This window comes from Mytilus trossulus, chromosome 9 (genome assembly GCF_036588685.1).
Source record: "Mytilus trossulus isolate FHL-02 chromosome 9, PNRI_Mtr1.1.1.hap1, whole genome shotgun sequence".
NCBI classification, from domain to species: Eukaryota; Metazoa; Mollusca; class Bivalvia; order Mytilida; family Mytilidae; genus Mytilus; species Mytilus trossulus.
In genome coordinates, this window is record NC_086381.1 from 9,806,184 (window position 1) to 9,829,815 (window position 23,632).

The following is a 23,632-nucleotide window of genomic DNA, read 5'->3' on the forward strand; positions in this document are numbered from 1 at the left end:
GACTAAAAGCAATTAAGTTCTTCTTATCATTATGTGTGACCATATGTCCAGCAAGGATTGCAATCCCATATGTAGTATTCAATTGTGTGCCAAAACCACTTTTCTGAATAAATTTCATTCCATTTTTAGAACAATGATCTTGATTATTTAACCTTCAATATGTTACACTTTCGAAATGACAACACATTAATTTTACTGCACGCATATTAAAGACTGAGATTGGACGTAAAGACAATGAATAAAACAAACAATAAATATTTTGATTGCTTTTATTTTCTAAGCATCACAGGTTCTTGTTTTTTTGGCATTGGCTTGATACAGGTAGAAAGGAGAATAATTTGATATTTCTTTTTTATAAGAGAATGAACATGATTACATATATCATTATTCTACAGAAGTCTTTCATAGAACTACTAAGAACCACTTTTCTGATATAACTTAAAGGATAAATTCTGATAAGCCATTGGTTCAGTTGAACCTGATTTCCCCATCCAACCCCTCATTAGTAACTCAACTTGTGATTGAGATGACTTTGCTGAGCAGTTGATTGAAAAAAATATATCTGTGTATAATGCAAATGTCCCTGAAAGAAAGTTATCTTTTCTTTAGAAGGGCTTTATACAATAAAGACTTATGTACAAATATTTGTGTTTTTAAGAAAAAAATAACGACTTCCAGGGGAATTACAAATTCATCATGAGCTATTACCAAATAAAGCAATGACAATAATTATCCCATAACTACCTATTTATCTGTAGCATGGTGTTTCTGTCCTGTCAACATATTCAACTCAAGAATGTCTGTCATCCAGTTACTTATCTTAAGACTCATAAGGTGATAATTTGATAATTTTTTTATCCAGTTCATCCAGAAATACTTTGGCCAAAAAATTAAAAATGTATATACAGAAATATGTAGTAGTCAAAAATGGGGAAAAGTTGTACATGTTTAACTTAATGTACAATAAGTTTCAATAATAATGACTTCCAATGAAAGATCTTGAAGAAAGAAGCTGACAAGGATTTTTATGTTAGAATACACCTGCTTTTTAATCTTTGAGGTAATATGTCAGTATAAAGATTTTCAATACTTAATGGTACTTGTCAAAAAATACAAATCTAATTGAAAAAAAAAATCCTAAACTTTCTTGTTAAAATATCTTCTGCCCTTGTACAAAAAGAAAATGGTTGCGACTAAAAATATGTAACTGTCACAAGAAAATTTATTATGCTTTTCCTTTCTCATCCAGAACAAAAACATTGAAATAAAAACTATTTGGAAAAAAATGTAATGCACTCCAATTTAAAAATTCTCTCGTCAATTACATCTGGATTTCAAAGTGAATATAAGAACTAAAATCTACCACTTATATATGTATTGCTACAAGTTCAAACTCAAATAAGAAGCTAATTATTGTGTACCCTAGTAGTAAAGTGTCAAACTTAAGACTGATTTATTTTAAGGAGTAAGACTGTAATATACTTTCATATGTATTCTATGGTCCTTCCATATCGTTGTTCTAAATCATAATTGAAAAAAAATGTGTAAAAAATTAAACTACTCAAATATTCCAACTGTAGGATTTGCGAACAAGTGTACTCTTTGTTTACAACAGTGCCAATGTATCTAACTAAACAAAATATATATATATATATATATATATGTATACCATTCACAATATGCAACCTCAAAACTTAATAAAATAAAATCATCTAGTCTGAATTATTTATATGTATATATGTATATATACGTGTATTGCATTACAATTACATGTACAATATTTACAAAATTCTACTTTGTACAATTCCAAGATTCGTTTTTCTTATTAAATGCATTATATTAAAATGCTGGATACCATACAAGCATGCTCAAATATTCCCTGATGCAAGTTCTATATAAAGCATCTTTAAAAACTGTAACCTACAAACATATTGAATGCTATAAAAGAGATATCTTCACCCTCAACCATTTCTGTCTAATTTATTCACAGCTTTATCCGACTCTGGTTGATTTTGAGCTTGACATATCAGAGGCAAATTTACAGGGGCCCAGGTGCCCCCTTTTGTGGAAAAAATTTGATTGACTATTTTGGGAATCACTGAAGTAAGACTGGAGCAAGCCCCTCTTAGGCAGTCAGTGGGTCTCCTCTTATGATCTTTTTGGACCCACCACTGCAAATCATATAGACACATGTTTAATATTGTAGATTGTATGTTTGTGTGGTTTGGTTGTTGTCTAATTGATTTATACCACATATCTTATTCTATTCTGCATTATTTTTAAACATGTTCCCAGCACATCAGATTTTAATTACCAATGTAAGCTGTAAAAGAGTTCAAAGTGTAGAGCAATTGATATTGTCATCATGAAACTTACATTCATACACAAAATTGGTTTGATCTGTTCTGATTATATGAAATCTATGAAAACTAATGAGAGATTAAAATAATTGAAGCGGTTATAATATGTTCGTTTCTGTATCTTTGCAATACAGTTTTAGGTAAAGATTAAGAGACTATCTGATATACACTTTACATTCTCTCTTTACTTGTAAATCACAAACAAATTCCTTGAGCATCCTCTTGGCATTCCAAAATTGTTGGCCTTAAGCATTCTTGACAAAATTTCATTCAATGACTTAAAACACAGCACATTCAATAGCGATTTTGATTTACATTATAGTAGATATAACATTCTAATTGTATATACAATAATTGGCAATAAAAGTACACCTATGTAATATATTATATCACTTATTATCTTACATCACACTTGCTTTAAAACTTTTAATTATTGTTTAAATTTTTCAATAATACATTTGTTTAAAGTATTTTTCATTTATTTTTAACTTAATAAATAATAATAAAATAATATCAAGTTGATGTCTTTTACTTTGGGGATGCTAATAAAAATGATACAATCTTAGCTTTTATAAAATCGTATTTTCTAATTATACCTTACTGGTTTTTTCTGCAGTCCCTTTCAGCAGTGTAAACTGATACAGTAAAAATGTATAATGTATAATGCAGTTGTTGCAACATAGGTATGTATAAATTATTGGATGTGAAAAAATAAATAAAGCACCTAAAACATATTTCTTCAAATTGCTAGTAAAAATTATCGTGATCTTATAAATAAAAAGGCCTTTCTTCTACTCCAGCAATTTAAAAATTTTAAAATTACATTTATTACTTTATTATTATCAATGTAATTCATGTCTACAAATTATATAACCTTGTAATTATCAATGGAAGACTTTAAAAATTTTCTTAAGATTGTCAATCATTTCATTTCTTCTATAACCATATAAAATGCAAATGAAAATCATACAAAAATTGAAATCTAGAATTGACTAAGAAAGATATTTGAATCAAAATACATTTGCACAAATATCAATAGTCATGAGAAAAAACATTTGCTGAGATTTAAGTTTAAATACAATATTACCCCAGTATCTCAGGTCAATAAATTTGTTTTTAGATTAAAACACAAAAGAAAAATCCTATAAAGACAATGAAAATGAAAATGATTCATTTACATGTATGGTATTCAATATACATATCTGATATTTACAATGGTGACAAAACTGAGGACTGGCTGCAAGATATATTTGTTTTCCTCAACAATAGCAGGCCAAAAAGCTTTATTCAGAAATTAATGATCATGATTTGAGACAAACTTTAAAGACAAAAAGAATTTGTAAGGTTAAGTATAAGAATTGACTTTGAAATTTTCTTTCCTTGCCCAGTTCTGTCACATATTGATATCTTATATTTACATATATAATGTTCAACCTAGAGTGATTTTATGAACAAACTATGACAATAGTAATATTTATGCATTTTCTCTTTTCTTTTTAATGAAAATTACCCAACGAAATAACTTGATTATGGCATAATAAATGGTTTAAATAACAACAGTTACTGACTATGTCTTTAAACAATCAGACATGTTATATATATCAAAAACAATAATATTAAATATACTAAATTGCTTAAACCCTAGGAAATAAATATGAAAAATAGACGATCTAAAAATACTCTCAAATACAAAATACACATTTCCTTTAAAATCAGTCACTTTGAAATGTCTTACAAAACATTATGTCAATAATTGAAAGTTTTTTAAATGTCTTGCAATACATAACAGTTAAGAATTGTAAGTTTTTTTGGTTACTGTAGAACAATCTATCTTAACAAGTTTGGTTTCTGATAAAAGATAGATTTTAAAACAAATAATTGTTACATTTATTTTCTACTAGCTAGTACTATTTTCATTGTCTGTAAATCGTACATGTGTAAAAGGGAAAACCCCTTTCCTTCCATTGATTTCTCCCTCCCACTGGCCATTGGAATTCATTTTAGTCACAAGTACTATATCTCCTTTCTGAAAAGACATATGTCAATACAACATAAAATATCTATACTATGAATAACTTGAATACTTATGTTCTTGACTACTCATAAGAAAAGTTATTCATTAATAAGACTGCAGTTTGAGGAATACTTGAGAATGAGATGAACTATACTATAGCACTTTCAGAATCAAATATTCATAAAGGAATAATTATTTGGGTGTGAGCCAAGGCTCTGTGTTCAAAGCCATACTTCGACCTATAATTATTCACTTTTTTAAAATTGTGACTGGGATGGAGAGTTGTCTCATTGGCAATCATATCACATCTTCTTATGTATATGAAAGAAGATTCTTGACTATGTCAGCTAAATACATTTTATTTTAGAATATTATTTTTTTTAAAGATTATTTCTTCTACAAGTAGAAAGAAAAGTTTGTGTTTTTATCAAAGATTTTTTTCATTGCACTAAAACCATGTCTTACAGTTTTATGTTCCTTCAGGTATGTAGAAACAACAAATCTCTCAACAGCTTTAATCACATTTATAGATATACATTGATTTGCAAGGATGAACATAATTTATCTGTCCAAGCGTTATAGCTCATATTTTGTTGTTGTATTAATACTTTTCATAATATTGTACGAATAATGTAGACTAGTGGTCAATAAAGCTATGTTTTTTTCCATATTTAATTTTTATTATCAAAGAGCATAAATCTAATGACAGTCTCTTGACACAGATTTTTTTTTTATGTTTTGTAACTTTGTACCTTACCTCAAGGTTTTATTTACATTTATGTTTTCTGTATTCTTACCTCAAGTTTTAATTGTGTTTTATCATATAAATTTGGTATTCTTTGTTGAATCACAAGAGCTCTAGCAGGTAAAGTTATCTGTAAAGAAAAAACATATTTATAATCTTATTTTTTTTAGCCACGACCTGTGGGTTTTGATATGTTTTGTTACTTTAATGTGATACAAAAACTTTGAAAGGTTGAGAATTAGAAGTTTGCAATCTGACACAAAACAGTAGATTATTGTACCAATAAAAGATTCTGAAAACACCTTGATTCTTAATCATAAAATAAAGCCATAATATCACATAAAGGTTAAATACCATGTAGCTGGTTATTTTCGTGGGTGTAAAACTTCACGATTTTTACTAAATAAGGTATACAAATTATTTTGGTGGTTACTATTTTGGCAGATTCAAAACTTTTATCAATACCTTTGAATATGCACTTTTAAATTGACGGGATTTATTTTGGCAATATTGTTCTATCCAGAAAAATTTACACCCACAAAAATAACCCACTATACCGTATCAAGGAATAACTTACATCTTTGATGGATGGTTTTTGAGGATCTATATAACCTGGTGGCTCTGATATTGGTCTCTGACTAGGTATTGGAGGGTTGTTAGGATCAAACTGGAAAAAAGACATTATAAATATAATAGTGAATTATAGGCTATAGTGATAATGTAATACTACAACTTAATGTCATCAAAGAAAGGTTAATAAGTAAACCTGTCAATTTAAGAGTGAGGGAGAAGTGAAACATTTTATTCCAATAGCTGAAATTATATCATGAAGAACTTCAATCTCAAATATGGCATGATGTACAACTAAGATGCATGTATCTTTATTCCAAACCCACTTCTTTTTACTTTTTTTAATTACATTTAACATGATCATCCTGGGAAAAAATAACATCTTGTTTCTACAATTAAAGAATCACATTCAATAATACAATCCATAAGAAAATTATTCTAGATAGAATCATATTCAAGCAATACAGCATTAAATTGCCATAATTTTAAAAGGCTGCTGGCAAATATTATTCCTATACAATAAATCCTAATTCCAAAGTAGAATTTATTTGAAAAATAGCTGTTAATGCTGATGACAGAACAATACCAACATTAGAAAAAGATCAGTCCCTGAAGGTCTTTTTCATCAAATTGTTTTTGCCAAAATGCCATAAATAAAAGAAAAGTTATATTTAATAAAAGCATCTCAGCTATATAATTAGAAATTCTTATAAAGTAGTTAGACAGAAAGTTGTGACATGCATAATTTAAAAATTTGATCAATTCAAGCATGAAAGTAAGCTGCAAAAATGCAGTTTAGTAAACTGTTAGTACGTAATAATGTTCTTAAAGTAAAGAAAAAGCCAATGTAGATGTCATAAAAGATTCCTAATACCAAGTTATACATAAACATAAAATAGACCTGCTAGTAAGTGGCTACCAAAAGATTCCTAATACCAAGTTATACAACATAAAATAGACCTGCTAGTAAGTGGCTACCAAAAGATTGCAAGTATTTATCTCTATTATTGATTTACAATTATTCAGCAGTATGTAGCTAAAGCCTGTTTACTTCAAAACATATTTTACCTGTTGAAATAAGACTGAGGTATGATCCTGAATATAATATGACAAATTACTAAATCTTTTTTTCCTTCAAACTGTTATGAAATTTGATGGCTAAAGACACTTCCCTTCATCTTATAAGCTATATTCAGTGGCTTATTTCATAAAAATATCATCACATGAATTTTGTTAACTTATATAATTGAATGGCATAAATGATATGACGTTTATAAGTGGTTCTCGTTTTATAAACAGTTTTATTGAACAGTTTTACACTAGTAATGTTTGGGGCCCTTTATAGCTTGCTGTTCATGGTGAGCCAAGGCTCTGTGGTGAGGACCGTACTTTGACCTTTAATGGTTTACTCTTATAAATTGTGACTTGAATCTCGAGAGTTGTTTCATTGGCACTCATACAACATCTATTTATATCTATATAAAGCACAGAGCACTTTTAAAACTGTTTTAATATTCAAGATTTATAATTCCATCTATAAAAGATACTAAACAATGAAGTCAGAATGCATGTTAGAGAGAGTTGTCTCTTTGGCACTCAAACCACATATTCTTATATGTATTGTTATGCTGAACATTTTCATCCACACCCATTACTTGTGTATAGAACAGGTGTTTACCCATAATCCCTTCAATTATAATTAAAGTTTTGGCCATGGCATTCTATAACACCCAGATAACATGAACACTTGCCTGTATAATTGCTTTAATTTCTAGGCTACTTTGTAGTATGGTGTGAAATTTTCAGAGTAAAACACCACTTTCAAACCTTTTCCAATTTAGGATTTTCAACTGTTACTTAAAAATTAGTATAATGCTCTGAGCACCCCTATCTTGGCTCCTTTTTCTTGCTTGGTTACATAGTAACCTAATATAAGTACAAAATTTCCTCTAGTACTGTTATGTAATGTATTTTAGTTTGTATACTAACCTTAGTTACATAAGGAACAGGTATTTGTCCGACATCCCCATGACTGTTACGACAAGTCCACCATTCTTTTTCATCTTTAGATATAAGTTCTAACACATCACCTTTTTTAAATGGTAAATCTTCAGGATCCTTGCCAGTAAAATCAAACTTGGCTACATATTTAGCTCTTTTAGCCTAAAATATAGATTATTTATTTAGCCATGCTTAATTTAAAAATATTAAACAGTAATATCATTCTTTCAGTTTTTATTTACTATCTTCATGATCTACACAATTTCAGGAAATATTAATTTGTCAATGACATTATTAACCATTAGAAGTTATCACTCTTGTATTGTTTACCGTCTTATATATATTTACCTTTCTTTGAGAAATTTCACTCATTATTCATACAATTTATATTCCATTAATTTTACTGAAATTAAGACATCGCAAAAGAACACAGACTTTAAAAGAGCAATTTCTATAAAATAGCCCTCAAAATGAAATATGAATATCTGTAAATGATATAGGACTATTGACAATAACAAATAGGCCTTTCCAACAGGAAAATTTGTTTTCATTTTAATTGTCTATAAAGAAGAATCCTTTTTATAGTATTTATAGAAAAGTGTCAGATATGAAAGATCATATCAATTCTTTAACTTGATTGTTTCTTTGCAATCTGTATCCTGATTTCTTATTACTGCACATATTAAAAAGTAATTTTTAATACAATATCTAATTTCAAGTTTCCCCCATTCTCTGCATATAAAAGTACAGGATAACAACTGAAAACAACAACTTTAAAAAAAAACAACCTTCAAATGTTAGTTTTTTCCCTTGTAACCAGAAAAGGTTATCACTATTAATAATATGTTTACAGTTGCACCTTGATGAATGGTAGTCAAGAAAATCTATCTTATTTAATCAATATTCATCCAGTTATGTTACAGACATGGTATATTTTCAATTAAAATAGCTTGTGAAATTTATAAATCACTTTTATTGGCCTAAAATCTGAAGTTTCACAAGCACCACTTTAATTAAAGCTTTTATTTCCTGGTATCTTTCCTTCCCTGTCCAGTCTATTTATAACTTAGGGTTAACATTTGGACTATTCTATTACATATATATGCTTTGCAATATTTTCAAAATGGTACAATCAGTACCTTGTAAATCAGACTCGTTGTTCATCTTACAAATTTCTGGCAATTAACAGAAATAACATCATGAAACAGAAGATGTGGTATGAGTGCCAATGATGCAACTCTCTATCCAAGTCACAATGTGTAAAAAAAGTAAACCATTATAAGTCAAGGTACAGTCTTCAAGAAGGAGTCACACTGACAACCATGCTATAAAGGGACCCAAAAAATGACTAGGGTAAACCAATTCAAACAGGAAACCAACGTTACAAGCCCAGCCCCGGAAATAAATAATTTCATGCATGTAATTGATCAAGCCTGTATAACTAGTCCCGTCCGAAAAATGTTTAATAATTCTTATTCAATATGAAGGACTCAAGGAAATAAGTTTTGTGCTAACAGTAATACCCTCTACATATACATAAATAGTTTTTGTCACATTTAAATAAGTAATGGAAGATGTATCACTTGTATGGATTTATCAACAATCACATCACAAGGGTATTCCAGATAGAGAGATGCACATACTGCTATATCCCATTCTCATTTTTGTTGTCTGGGAATAAAATAAACTGTTCACACAGAGAAATGTCCTGTCCACCTGCATACAATTTAAAAAAGGCAATCTGATGTACAGCATCATTGCTAATTAATTAAAGTTGCTGGACCAACTAGTGGGAAGGCCTGGACAAAGTTGATATACTGAGATGTACAGACAACAAAGTAGCCTGACAGAATATATTGTTGTCTATTGAAAGTAGATCCTCTCAAACTAACGTAAGCAGAAAACTTACCATTGAAAGTTGTTAGTTAATTGAAAATCACTGGACCATGATCAGGAGACTGGGCCTTGATATAATGGTGCAACTGATATGTACTGATAGAATTGAAAATTTATACAAACATCATTGATCTATCACAAATAGTTCTTATTAACTGACTTAAGCAGAAAACTTAACATTGAAAATTGCTAATTGAATTTGAAGTCATTGGACCATGGCCTATAGCTAGGGGATGGGATGTAAAAAATAATTATTCAACTAATTCTACAATCCACAAACCATGTACAAGTGGTTTTACTTACATATTCGAAAAATCAAAGAAAAAAGTTTGATTACACATTTCCTTGAACGCAAAAAAAGAGGAATTAAAGGTCAACAAATGTGTCATCACTTCACATTCCAGAAACATTACATGTATTGTTAGTATACATGTTCACAATGTGTATGTATAATTGGGAAAAAAGAGGGTGTGTAAAAATAAATGACATTATATCACAACAAAGGCAAAATATCAGCACTTTTATTGCTATTTTGTCTTGTCAAAGTCACAGTGGGGCCTTCAATGTGGAATTCTCACCTCACCACAATTTAATGATAGTTGTCACAGTGGGGCCTTCAATGTGGAATTCTCACCTCACCACAATTTAATGAGAGTTAGAATGGAAATCTTTAGTAGAAGTCATCCGTACTTTATCTTTGTATTGAAGAATGCAGAATAATACATGTATCAACAGATTTTAAATTTGCTCATTGTTGAAAGCCTAAGGAGAACTATAGTTGCTAACTTCTATGTCATTGTTCTCTTGTGGAGAGTTGTCTCATTGTCTATCATACCACATCTTTTTATTTTTAAAATTATAAATCGTATCAAAAAAAGAACTCTAAAATATACTGTCCTCATTTGCCTGACAAAATACAGAAACATTTCATAAATTTGGACAACTACTTGGCTGAAAACTATATATGAATGCGGAAAACATTTTGGATGGACTACATAGCATTCAATAAACAAACAATCAGATGGAATATGTAACAATGCAATCAACAAATGTTAGGATTGACTACATAACAATTCAATAAACAAATAATATGATGGACTACGTAACAAATAATTCAATTCAACCAAAAGTTATAAAAGACAGTTAATAAAGTAGTTAGCATCAGAGCTATATCAAGAATATTCAATAACTGCCCCAATAACAGTTGAATTAAGAGCAAGAATATTTTAAAATGAGTGTATGGTATTTGAACTCACCAATCTACTCCAGTCAACCATTATTTGTCTGTGTCAATCATGGTGACATTCATAGTTACATTTTAATAATGGTTAACATATATGTCAAATAAAACAATTCCCTTAACTTAATATAGGAAAAATGTTCCAAGTTTTTCCAAATAAAAATTCCCCTACAAGTACATACATGTGACCCAATGTAATCAATTTCATGTAAAATTTAATATTGAGGAAGACCCCCTTTCCTTCCTGGTCATTATATTCAAATATCAAATAAATACTTGTATTCCACTCTCATTTTTTTTGTACATGTAGATACAATTTCTGTCTGTCACATTTCTTTATAAAATAAGGGGATGTCATATGATTGCCAATGAGACAACTATTCAACAGAGTTCAAGTGAAGTGGATTCTTTTTATTTGCTCTTTAAGTTTAAATATGAACCAAAGGAAATGTTTGGCCTCAGTTAATTCTATCATTATTTTCATTGTTTGTACTTTTTTAAATTTTGGATGGTGGATAGATATGTTATATGCAAACTTAATTAGTTATCAGGAACTAATTTTCCCAAAAGTATAAGAATATGAATCTCTAAGTATATTTATATGTATATGTACATGTATAAAAGGAAGTGCCCAGAACTCATATATCAGAAACAGGTTACAACCACATCTCAAATTTATTTCTTAAAGTGGTTCAGTTTTGAATTGCTTATTACTTATTTTGTATTTTTCTTCTTAGGCCTAGTTGTTGTACTACACTTTGTAATTTCATCGTTATGTTTCAATTTATGTTTAAAGCCTCTATATATGATTAAACATTTATTCATACAACATATAAATATTGAAGCCTGTATTAATGTGTAAACGTGCTTTTGAACGTTATACTGTGATTTACGTCCCAATCAATTAATAAATGTTTTAATCCGGTCTTATGTTTTAGTACAGAGTTATGGTCTTTTGACTGAAAAAATTCACAAAAATCATAAATTTTCCACACTTTTTTTCATTCTTGAAGATATTGATTTAAAAGGAGTTGCAGATATAAAACCTGGACAAACAAATGCAAAAAAAAAAGAACGTGTGAACAAACCGATGAACAAACATAAACAATCACAAATTACTTCTACTTCAATAAAAGTATTATTCACATATAAGACAAGGAATTGTAAGTATATTGTTAAAGATACACACTTGAGATACTTATGGAGAACCATTGGTGTCATTACATTGTACAAACAATGGAGACTGATAGGACATAATACTGTTATATAAACTTTTTGGAAGGTACAGAAGTTTTTTTATATCTATAATTTATTACTCCTTACTTCTCTGATTAGATTAACAGATACATTTTAGAATTGTTTCCCATACTATATACAGTTACAATAATTTCCCCTTCTATTTATAGTTTTTACATCCTTGTATAGTTGTGCACATAAGTTTAGCTGGTTTATAATTCCAAAACATTTTTTAAATTATTAATGATATTTTGAATGAAAGGGTGTATTTCAACTGTAATATCATCAAAAGATGACAGCCTAGAGATGTGAAGTGGCAGAGAAACATAATGTAGTTTGACAGATCATTGATAATCTGTTTATTATTTTTTTGTATATAACTTTGTTGTTTACACCTTTATGGTCAGCAAACACAAAACCAAGTACAAACAATATATCATTAATACACATTACTGCTCCAAAAGTTCATAGTCAATTTCTGAATATAACTTTGTAGGGGCTCTCATTGGGGCAGGGACTAAACTTAACTGTTTTTCTCTAGGGGCCAGCTGGGCCCCTAAGATATTTTTTTCAGGGGCCCGCTTAAAACTTTAGGAGCCCACTAATCTTTATACTAAAATAAAACAAAACTGAAAATTACTTAGTATATACTTACTAACAGTGTTCCAGCTTAAATCTCAGGGCAGAAGGGTGCTAGTTTTCTGAAAGGGCACTTTAGCGCAATAACCCGGATTGTAAGGATACTATGTATAAATTACCTTGAATATTGCTAGCTAAAGGCTCAGCTGGAGAACATTAGTTGTATTGAAACCTTATTCAGAAATAAATATGTTCTTTTTGTTGGTTCCAGTCAGATTTTTTTTTATCAAATTATCATACCATGAAGCAAGGCATATCATTTTGATGTTTATGTTAACAAACTTGTACATTTGTTAAGTGCTCCCACGTAAGGAGGATCATTAATACAAGAAGTAAAACAGGAAGTAGTCTTCATATATGTTCAAATACAAACTTCTTTGATTCTTCTTTAAATGTATGTTCATGGTATGAAACAAAACAGTTTTTCTAATGAAGCCTTATTGTGAAATCCTACTTGTAGTCTTGAAAATGTTTTCTGTGTTAACTATTATAATATTTGAATTATTGCCACCAGAAATGTATCATAAGATTTGACAATATTTATTTTAGGTTGTTTCCTAACAAAATTATCTCCCTTCAAATTTTCAACTTCCTGTTGACCTTTAGACAATACGGCGCTTTCTTTGAACATTAAATATTATCTCAATCCCATCCTCTAATAGTGTTGATCAAAATATATTTTTCAATAAGTTTTAAATGAAGATTGGATATTAAACTAGATATTGGGATTTTTATTTACAAGATTTTAAATTTCGTTTTTTTATTAAATACTTTTGTAAAAAGTGAATCGGGGACTCACAGGACAATAAGAAAACATCCCTTTCACGATGCTTATTGAACAGTAAATTAGAAAACACTGTTCAATAATGAAATTATCGTAGAAAATTTAGCAGAACTAAGAAAACATGCGGAAAGAAGAAGGTATATATATGCAACATCGTGACTCCGGATTGAAAACAGCTATTCGACTGGGTTCAGTTATTAGAAATAACCTACTGGTTTTCGGAAATACTCTATATTTCAATATCGCTTTGATAAGACAAACAGGTTTCCTTTTAGGAACAGTCTTTGTTAATATCGCGGGGGAAAGGGTACAAATGGGATTTACTTCAATTTTTTTACAGTCGCCAGCTGGGCGACCATGATGACTAAATTTATTCGCCCAGCCGAAAATCTGGTCGCCTCGGGCGACAGGGCGAGTGTTAAGTTTAGTCCCTGTTGGGGGGTCCCGATTCCAGATCCCGCTTACTGTTAAGTCAGATTCCCGTATCCTGCTTACACTATGTACGTAAGCAATTATTATTTTTTTGTTATTTCCCAGGTCCCTCTAGACGTCATTTCCCTTTTTCAAATTTTCATGACACAATAATTTGACTTTCACGTGTAACGCTTATAAAAAATCGCCAATCCCGTGTCATGCTTAGACACCAATGAGACCCATTTTGTATATTGGAATAATAGAATATCTATGGAGGATTGGGTGTTGATGGCAGATCTTTGAATTTTGCTGTAAAATTTCTTCACATATTTCATCGTAAAATTAAGAGCTTAGCATTGTATTGAAAGAAGCCTGTCTTCTGTTGAAAAACTTTGTTACCTTCTGGAAGTTATAACTTTATTGAGTGTTTTTGTTGTTATCTCATTGACAAATGAATTTTGATAATATATTAAGTATCATAAAGGCATTATTCTTCAACTCATTCAAACATTGTGATATAGACTTGACATTATCTGATAGACAGATAGATTTCTTTATTTTTCCTAAACTTCATAGATGGGAGTATAATCAAGGACCTTGAAGGGAAATAATTCAGGAAAACTGTACATTCATGGAATTTTGAGGTCATAAATTGATATCTTCTTATCTTTATATTACGGACAACATCAAAAGATCGATGTAGGATAAAAGACTTAAATCAAATAGTTTGGGGGTGGGGGGTTAACATTGCTGCAAATTTTGTCTGTCCAAAATCGATTTTACATATAACCATATTAGTTAATAATTTTTTCCTAAATTAAGTTTAGAGGGGGGTGTGGGGGTCAGTGAAAAAACTATGTGAATTAAGTTTGTTATCCTACATTGAACTTTTGATGTCGTCCCTTATTAATGATAGATCTTTTTTACATTTCTGACTTAATAATAGTTATCTAATATCATGTAATGGTAAACTATAACTTTTATATTTTTGTTGATCAATACATATTTACCTACCGGTTTTATTAATGACGTTGTGTCTAAATAATGTGTTTTATAAAAGTTTAATAAACTAGGTATATCTGAAAACTCCTGATCTCCAATTCTAAACCTTGTTATTCCAGCAGGATTTGTTATCTTGTTAATGATATAGTGACTTATTTTATTTTCTTCTCTGAAAAAAAAAAGAACACATTATTATATACAATCGTGTACATTTAAATGTTGAAAGGTATATACACGATTATGTATGTTTTAAGTATACATCAAAGCGTCAATATCTAGCATTTGAAATCTTAAAGGAAACCAAGCATTTTCAATGATTATTTTACATTGAAATAGAGGTCTCTATGAACAAATTTAGCATTATGGAACATAGAATTCTAAATGAGGATCTTGCAGTGAGATGTTATCTATTGCTTCATCTTGTGATGAAGGTATCACTGCCTCTTTGAAATGGAGAACTCCAATATAAGCTGTCTTTTTGCTTTTGTTTCTGCCAAGTATGTTGTATGTGAAGTGATTTTGCATTTTAAATGAAAACATCATATATGTATTCTATTTTTATCATTGCTTTTTAATTTGAAACAATTCCATGTCTTTCAGAAAAAGAACTTTTCTACACTGTAAATACACCTGATATCACAAAGATCAAAGAACATAATTGAATAAATAAACAAAATTTCGAGATTTTTTTAAAACTCCTGATAGTACTTACTTTACACATAATACAAAATCTCCTCTTATAGACTGACTCTCTCGGACAAGGAACACTCCAGGTTCTTTTTCTGGTATCAATATTTCATTGGTTTCTTCTCTGTTTAGTGGACCGAAGTACCAACTGAAATACAGTAAAATAAATTATCATCAAGGAAAACCAAATAAGGTTAAAAAATTCACTTATATTAAATGTTTATATAATATAAAAACACATGGATAATCAATAGAAACTTAATACACTTGACGACTTTTTGAGGCATGATGACATTAGTTGAGAAATGCATGCAATCGTTATACAAAGTAGACTTTAAATTTATAAATGATAATTTCTGTTTCTTTTTAATTCTATAACATTTAATTTATTTAAAAGCAAAAGACAGGTGAATTTATCCAAAGTGGTTATAGTACAGACAACTAACTAAAATCAGTAGGGTCAGTCTATTTAAAAGAACAAAGCTTGTCATATACTGTGGATTCATTTATTTTCGTGGGTACCAATTTTCGTGGTTTGAGGAAAACTTACATATTCGTAGATATTTAATTTCGTGGTTTTGGCAAAGTCTACACTCATTCCTTTACAAAATTTGTATTTCGTTGAACATTTGAATTCGTGGTTCTCCTGTACCCACGAAATCCACGAAAATTGCTATCCAACGAATATTAATGAATCCACAGTATAAATTGTTATTGAATTCAGGTTTTTAAAAACCTATGCATATTTGTAGTTATTTATTCAGTAAAGCATTTATTCTTAATTTTTCCTTTTGGTTGGTAAATGTCTATATCAAAGCAAAAATATACCTACATAAAGAACAAGTTTTTGATTATTCCTAGAATAATGTAAGCAGTGTGCAATTACCAGTTGGTAAGCAGTCTACCAAAAACTTATTACTACTAAGAACTACCAAGTACATAGAGAAAGAACAGGTTTTATGTTTTAAGATCTTTTAATCAGCCCTTGCTTATTGATGACACCAACATCCTTATGCATAAAGCCAGTATTAGTGTCATTACATTTTTATACACAAATTCAGCCCATCTACAAAAAGACAACTCAAACTGTCTATGACATCTTTGCTAGCCAAAGATGATGATCCACTCCTTTTCTGTAGTGGAGGGGAGTGGATCGAAACCCTTGGATATGAAGCAGGGCTTTCCCTAAAAGTTGACATGGGAAAATTATAATAATAGGTGGCTGTCACATACATCCTTGATGTCTTACAGCAGGGGTCTAGGATAAATAGAGCAAAATCCTGCATTCTCACAATCTCCTGGCACCTAATTTCATCTTTCAAATGACAATTTTTTTGAAAGAAAAAAAAATCTCAAAGATTTTTTATTTTTTTTGTGTAATTGTCAATTCTTCATTATTTTTTAATCGTAAGCAGAGAAAACATTTGCTTTTTAAGAAGTTTTTGATAATTATAATAAATTTTATTGTTATAAAATTTTAATTTAAGCCTAGTACTTAATTAAAAGCTTGGTTATAGCCCTGAGAATGTTATGATGTTCATGGGAAAGAAGAACCTAGGATTGATTGTTGGTTGCTTAACGTCCAGTGGCAAGAACCTAGGAACAAGACTTTATACCAAAATCATCTGGAATGAATGACAAAAATCAAACTGGAACAAGATAGATATTTATTTTTCTTATAATCATGATAATGTCTGCTCAAAGCAGCTATGCATTTACACATCAATCAATAAAGTTTTTATTGATTGTTAGTTTTATTCAAAAAGGTCCTCATCATCTTCAAACTCATCCTCATTGTCTTCAATGTTCAATCCCTCAATTTTTGCTGCTTGCTTCATTTAGTTCATTACATGTTGTTGTTTTCCTCCCAACTCATAGATACTAAAATCAGTCTTTATCCTAGCATCTTCAGTCTCAACTTCCTTTTGAGTTACTGTCTTTCCAGCTTCTTCTAACTGAGCTTTTTCAAATACTGTATTTGATAGTTTTTTTTCCTTTTTCCAGCAGCATCATGAATCATCTTATCAGCTACGGGTCCATTCACAGAGACCTGAATGAAAGTAGCTAGCATATCGTTCTTGAGTAAATTACTTAAGACTTGTTTTGCCACCTCTTTCAGGCCATGCATTGCTGAATGACAAACTTATCACAATCTTGAAAATGTGAAGAATTTCCTGATCATTGATCATTAAATGATGGTTGCTTACCATTCTCTGCAGGCTCCATTCAAACTGATACTTGTCAATGTATGTTTCCAATCCCCCACTCTGCTAGCAGTTTTTCTTCTCTTGTCTTTTCTAGTTTCATCTGCCTGGTAGAAGTGATCAGCCATCTTTTTAACACGCTCCTTACCATAGGTTGTGAATTCTACTGTTCCCCTCAAAGGCATAATTAATAGATCAAAGATACTGAAACACTAAAGAATTGGTATACTACATGTACTTCAAAATCGTGAATCTATGTTTACTTTAAAGCATGTACATACTTAGTCAATAAATTTGTCATTTTCAAAATCGCTTGGTTGCAAATCCAAGGCTTGAAAACGACCTTGTTCTAACAATTTGCTTTTCAGCTGTGTACTGACATTTGATGTTAAAGGGTTGTCAGAATCAGTCAATTAGAAATCATCAAGGCTATCCATAGTGTGATCAATAGCAGGCTGGACTGATGGAAAAATTATTGTGCCTTTCTGAAAAGCTTTGCTTAGAGATGCCAGAATTGGTAGTATATGACTCAATACTGCAAGAGCCCCCATAAATTTGAACTGTCTCATACGTTTCAACAAACCATCAGCTGTACATATGGGGTTGTCATTCAGTTTCACTATTCAGAGGGTTTGAAGCACTGCAGGTAAATCCCTAAATGCTGATTTCACAGAATTATTGAATGATAAGCAGCGTGTCTTACAGGCTTTCCTCATTTTTTTCTGGAGACCAGTTTCTGTTGTTATACCTCCTGTGTTTGTAGTGCAACCTGATTCTTTTGAAGGTGTCTTTAAAGTAGTGCAGCAGTAAGATTCAGTGAGTCTTCAAAGTACTTATATAGTATTCATGGTGTATTCCATATCCTTTTTTTTATATCTGTGCAAACCAATGCCAAACCAAACAGTGGCAGTGAAAACTTAACAATGTAGGTGCTATGTTTTTCAACTTTGCAGGCACCTCATTCACCATCAGATACAAAACGACTACAGTTTCTTTTGTCATTCTTTGAAAGGATATGGCTGATTTCAACCAACTGTCAGCATCTGCTGATGATCCAAAGTCTAGCACATTGGCAATATCCAGAAAATCTAAGTGACCTAATCCACTGTTATCTGTATACTGCAAAAAAGAAACCATCTATTGTTTCGTAGATAGTCACCTTGTGATTTGTCCTAGCTAAAGAGACCCTAAACCCCAGAATTTCTTTCTTTTTCTGCTACTTCAGCACCAATGTGTTGTCCTATTGTCAGCATAATAATGCTGACATGTTATAAAATAAGTTCTAAACAGTTTTTCTTTAAAGACAACTGTGGTAATCATGTATGCCTTAAAATGTTTTCTAGTCTTTTTATAGCAAGATCATCGTTTTCAGATTTTATAGACTGCAGTCTCAGGCATCCAGTGACCATGGAATGTGACTCAGTACTACTGGTGACCATTGGATGTGACTCAGTATTACAGGTGACCTTGGGCAGTGACTCAGTAATACAGGAGACAATGGGATGTGACTCAGTACAACAGGAGACCATGGGATGTGACTTAGTACTACAGTTGACCTTGGGCAGTGACTCAATACTACTGGTGACCATTGGATGTGACTCAATACTACAGGTGACCATGGGATGTGACTCACTACTACAGGTGACCATGAACTGTGACTCAGTACTACAGGTAACCTTGTGTGTGTTGACTCAGTACTACAGGTGACCTTTGGAGGTGACTCAGTAATACAGGTGACCTTTGGCGGCGACTCAGTACTACAGGTGACCTTTGGCAGTGACTCAGTACTACAGGTGACCTGGGGTAGTGACTCAGTACTACTTTGGTAGTGACTCAGTACTACAGGTGACCTTTGGCGGTGACTCAGTACTACAGGTGACCTTTGGCGGTGACTCAGTACTACAGGTGACCTTTGTCGGTGACTCAGTACTACAGGTGATCGTTGGTGGTGACTCAGTACTACAGGTGACCTGGGATAGTGACTCAGTACTACAGGTGACCTTTGGCGGTGACTCAGTACTACAGGTGACCTTTGGCGGTGACTCAGTACTACAGGTGATCGTTAGTGGTGACTCAGTACTACAGGTGATTGTTGGTGGTGACTCAGTACTACAGGTGACCTGGGGTAGTGACTCAGTACTACAGGTGACCTTGGGCAGTGACTCAGTACTACAGGTGACCTTGGGCAGTAACTCAGTACTACAGGTGACCTGGGGCTGTGACTCAGTACTACAGGTGACCTGGGGCTGTGACGCAGTACTTCCAAGTCTCTGATGACTGGATACTAATTTCACTTGAAGGCTCATTGCATTGACCTGCAATACAAATACTTCATTCAGTAAGACTCAAAAACCAAATAATTACAGGAATCAAACTAGAAAAATTATGCATCATAAAGAATCTTCAAGATTGAAAAGGTTGCTTCCTGTAAAGATGCTTATATTATCATGATTATTGTTGTATATAAATTTTATTCCAATGAGTTGAAGTAAACTTTAGTTATCGTACAACACAGGTAGCGGTGACAGACAGACAGTTATTACCTTAGAGCACTGCATATAAATGCGGGACCCTAATTACATGTTTTAATGACCATATTTTTATCTCCAAAGTTTGTGTTAGTTATTTAATAGTTAATTATGATCAAAGGGTATCATCAAGTCAGCTGTTTATCTCAACTGAAAACAATAGAATGGTGTGTACTCATACAGGAATTTGTATAGAATTTAAGAAAGTGTGATTATATAAAAGCTTAGGAGTGGCAATAATGTGCGAAACAAAATGAACCAAAGTGACAAAATCATGGAGCTTCATAGCATCTTTAATGTGAATAATTGGCCCTAATATTAAAGTACACCATTGATGTAATAAATATTGTTCTAAAGTTAGTTTCCCCTTTTGGTATCTACATAGAAAAGGACTTAGGTTGGCACAATTTTATTATATATAAATCAGGTGTTACCATGAAAATCAAAACAAACATCAATCCTTTATAATGTTTATCCTACTTTTGGTGTACATGAACCAGTATTATAAATTCATAAATATGATATTTTAAAAGTATCCATTCAACATGTTAAAAATTGAATTTTTAATGCTACGCATTGCCACTGAAAGGGATAAAAGTATACAACCAACACCATGTTTACTAAGGTAAGCAATAATATAGATAGTAAGCAATCAACACCAGTTATACTAAGGTTCCATATTTTATTTGTAATTAGTAAGAAATATATAGGTATATTTCCATTTATTTACCTTGTCTTCCTGTATGCTATCCTCTCTTTCCTTGAATACATGTAGATGATAGATACAAAATTAATTTTATTTCTATAATAATCCAATTTATTAAATATCTTGGTTGATTTAACTTGCATAACTACATGTACGTGCATTTGTAAACAAATGACCCCCTTTTTTCTTATAAGACTTACGCTTGTACAAGTATTTTAATCAAACGATTATTTCTCGAGCATTGTCATAAAATTGATATGGCTTCTGATTTTCTCATTTCTTGTTAACTGTTCAGTTAGAAGGATACTGTATTCATTTGGAACTTATGTTATTTATTTGTGGTCGACAATACTCTACATAAAGATCCTATTTTAACCTTCATTCTCTGAACGACACATGGCCTTTGAAAAAGGATTAACAAAAGGTTTTCCAGGTTCTCGTAGACATTATATATTTTACTTTCTCTTATTCGACTGATTTTATTTTATAGCAAACTATTGTCTTCCTCTCAGGTTTTCTTCGCTTTCATGAAGCCCAAACCGAACAGGGTTCATGTATTTAATTCATATTGTTTATGACCATTGCAACGTCTCTCTTGTTATCCTTGCAAAAAATACAACCCAAACATACATTTGTACCTACGTTGGGAAGTCAAAATACTAGAATCAGTGGGTCACTGTGAAAACTGTCTAAATATGAGAAAATAAAGGGTGGCAAGTAGGTGAAACTTACATAAATGAAGAGATAAATGTAAAATGAACAATCTGATACCCAATTTAAATGATTCCAAGGCCGTCTGTTGGCACTAGAAGCGACGAAGCAGCGCATCTATTTTGGATAGGCAAATATCCACTTTTTGATATGGGACGAGCTTTGGCGTCCCATGGCCCCAGCTTGTCTGGCAAAAACAGCCGTTGGATGTTAGATTTTATGTTTTTATTTTACTCCTGTCCCTTTTTATTCACCTTTAATTTAACACATCTGCAATTGCTTTATAAAAGATCCCGGAATCATATCAGGTATGCTAAATTACTAAACACATGCTAATGTTCTTGTTGTTAATCTCCATTGATTCAGATTTTAATGTTGGTAATTAAAAATCTTGATCATGGCAATAAAACTGTTTATAATTTGACACCTATTAATATGTAAACATAATGTAAGGTACATGAAGTAAAGATCAAACATGTTAGGTTATCAGTAGCTGTATGATTCTTCCTCTTAATAAGTTAGTAACTCATGTAATTAAACCCTTGGACATGCAGAAAGATCACCTGTTGTTAACAAATTGATGAAGTCTTTCTAGATTAATTATTAACATCATAAACAAGGTACTCGCACCCGCAAAGTGGAAAGGGATTAATATAAGTTGCGAAACTTGTTTCCCAATCCACTATAAACAAATATGTTTAAACTAACCACCAAGCATCAATTTTAATATAGATATAAATATTGAGATGAAACTGTTAATTTTAAAAGGGGAAATTTCGCTTGCTGACATCTTCGACATTACAGTTATTTCCTGTAAAGGTAATAATTTTCCACATACACACCTAATCATGGGACCCCATAATTAACAGACCGATTAATGCTACATGTAAACAGTGTCATATTATTATTCAACTGTGAATTTGTTTACAGTACAAGATTTTAATTCTGAAAGTCTTTGTCCTGGTCCTTAATACAAAGAAAAACAACAGGGTGTTCCGAGTGATTATTATCGGTTGTCTAGACTATCTTGTTATCATATGATTAGAGGATGCTGGGTACGAGTTTACACGCGTGAAGTCAGCGAGATTTCCAAGTCGCTAATCTCTTTAGTATACATGTCTCTGGTTAAAGTATATAAATTTGAATTTAAAGATTGAACTAGAACATTTTTAAAGATAAACTTTTATTACCTGGTGTAAGAAAATGCGTGTCAAAAAACTTATAACTTGTACAAAAACCCTGTACAAATTATAATTTGTACAAAGTTACATCTTGTACACAACATATATATATTTAACAAATTTAACATGGGTGCCTAATTGACTACATCAAGTGCCTATTTAACCAGGTGCCAATTTGACTAGGTGCCGATTTGACTATACTGGGTGCCGATTTGACCAAGTGCCGATTGAACCAGGTGCCTTTTTGACTAGAATTCTAGTATAGACACTACCAATACATACTTGACTTGTGTCTAGTTGTGAAGTTGAGAGACAAAATAAATTTCAGAAAAACACTGCTACATATCTTCACTTATAGAATATATATACAGAGAGTTTTTGACGATTAAAATACATACAATCATGATTGTCAAAAGCAGAAAATCACCACCACGAGTATTTTTTTCAGTGAATCTTTGGCAAAAAGAGGCGAATGGGACTCAAAAAGGGGGGTCGTTGATTTTTTCATACAAAACCGATCATTTAAGTATCATTTTTAAGAATAACCTATATTTATCTTCTGGGTCAAAGTCTGCTGCCATGTTAGCAACCTTTGACTTGAACGTCAAGACGTAAAAAGTGTCTCATTTGACTTGTTTTCGTGGTTTATCCAGGAAGTTTCCAAGTTCCCAAAACAAATATGGCGGCGGGCATTTGTTAAAGTCTCTAACCAAA

The 23,632-nt window shown here is 31.3% G+C and overlaps 1 protein-coding gene across 2 annotated transcripts; it reads right to left on the minus strand.

Moving 5' to 3' along the window:
• Window positions 1–255: 255 nt before the first annotated feature.
• Window positions 256–23,610, minus strand: LOC134685085 (adapter molecule Crk-like). Of its 2 annotated transcripts, XM_063544498.1 has the most exons (8): window positions 23,465–23,610; window positions 15,614–15,736; window positions 14,914–15,070; window positions 7,679–7,852; window positions 6,758–6,784; window positions 5,697–5,786; window positions 5,172–5,249; window positions 256–4,386 (listed from the first exon to the last, which is right to left on the minus strand). In XM_063544498.1, exons 1-8 carry the CDS (start codon window positions 23,497–23,499, stop codon window positions 4,258–4,260), a joined length of 813 nt encoding a protein of 270 aa, XP_063400568.1. In that variant the 5' UTR covers window positions 23,500–23,610; the 3' UTR covers window positions 256–4,257. The 2 variants fall into 2 exon arrangements, with proteins under 2 accessions (XP_063400568.1, XP_063400569.1); XM_063544499.1 differs by lacking the exon at window positions 6,758–6,784.
• Window positions 23,611–23,632: the final 22 nt, after the last annotated feature.

Bases quoted from the DNA above. Each gene is read 5' to 3' on its own strand.
- LOC134685085 (XM_063544498.1), bottom strand. From the start codon at position 23,499: ATGGCAGCAGACTTTGACCCAGAAGATAAATATAG. The intron at 15,737-23,464 runs GTTATTCTTAAA...ACTGTATTTCAG, and splicing joins GACCCAGAAGATAAATATAG to TTGGTACTTCGGTCCACTAA. The intron at 7,853-14,913 runs GTAGGTAAATAT...TCTATATTTTAG, and splicing joins CAACGTCATTAATAAAACCG to GCTAAAAGAGCTAAATATGT.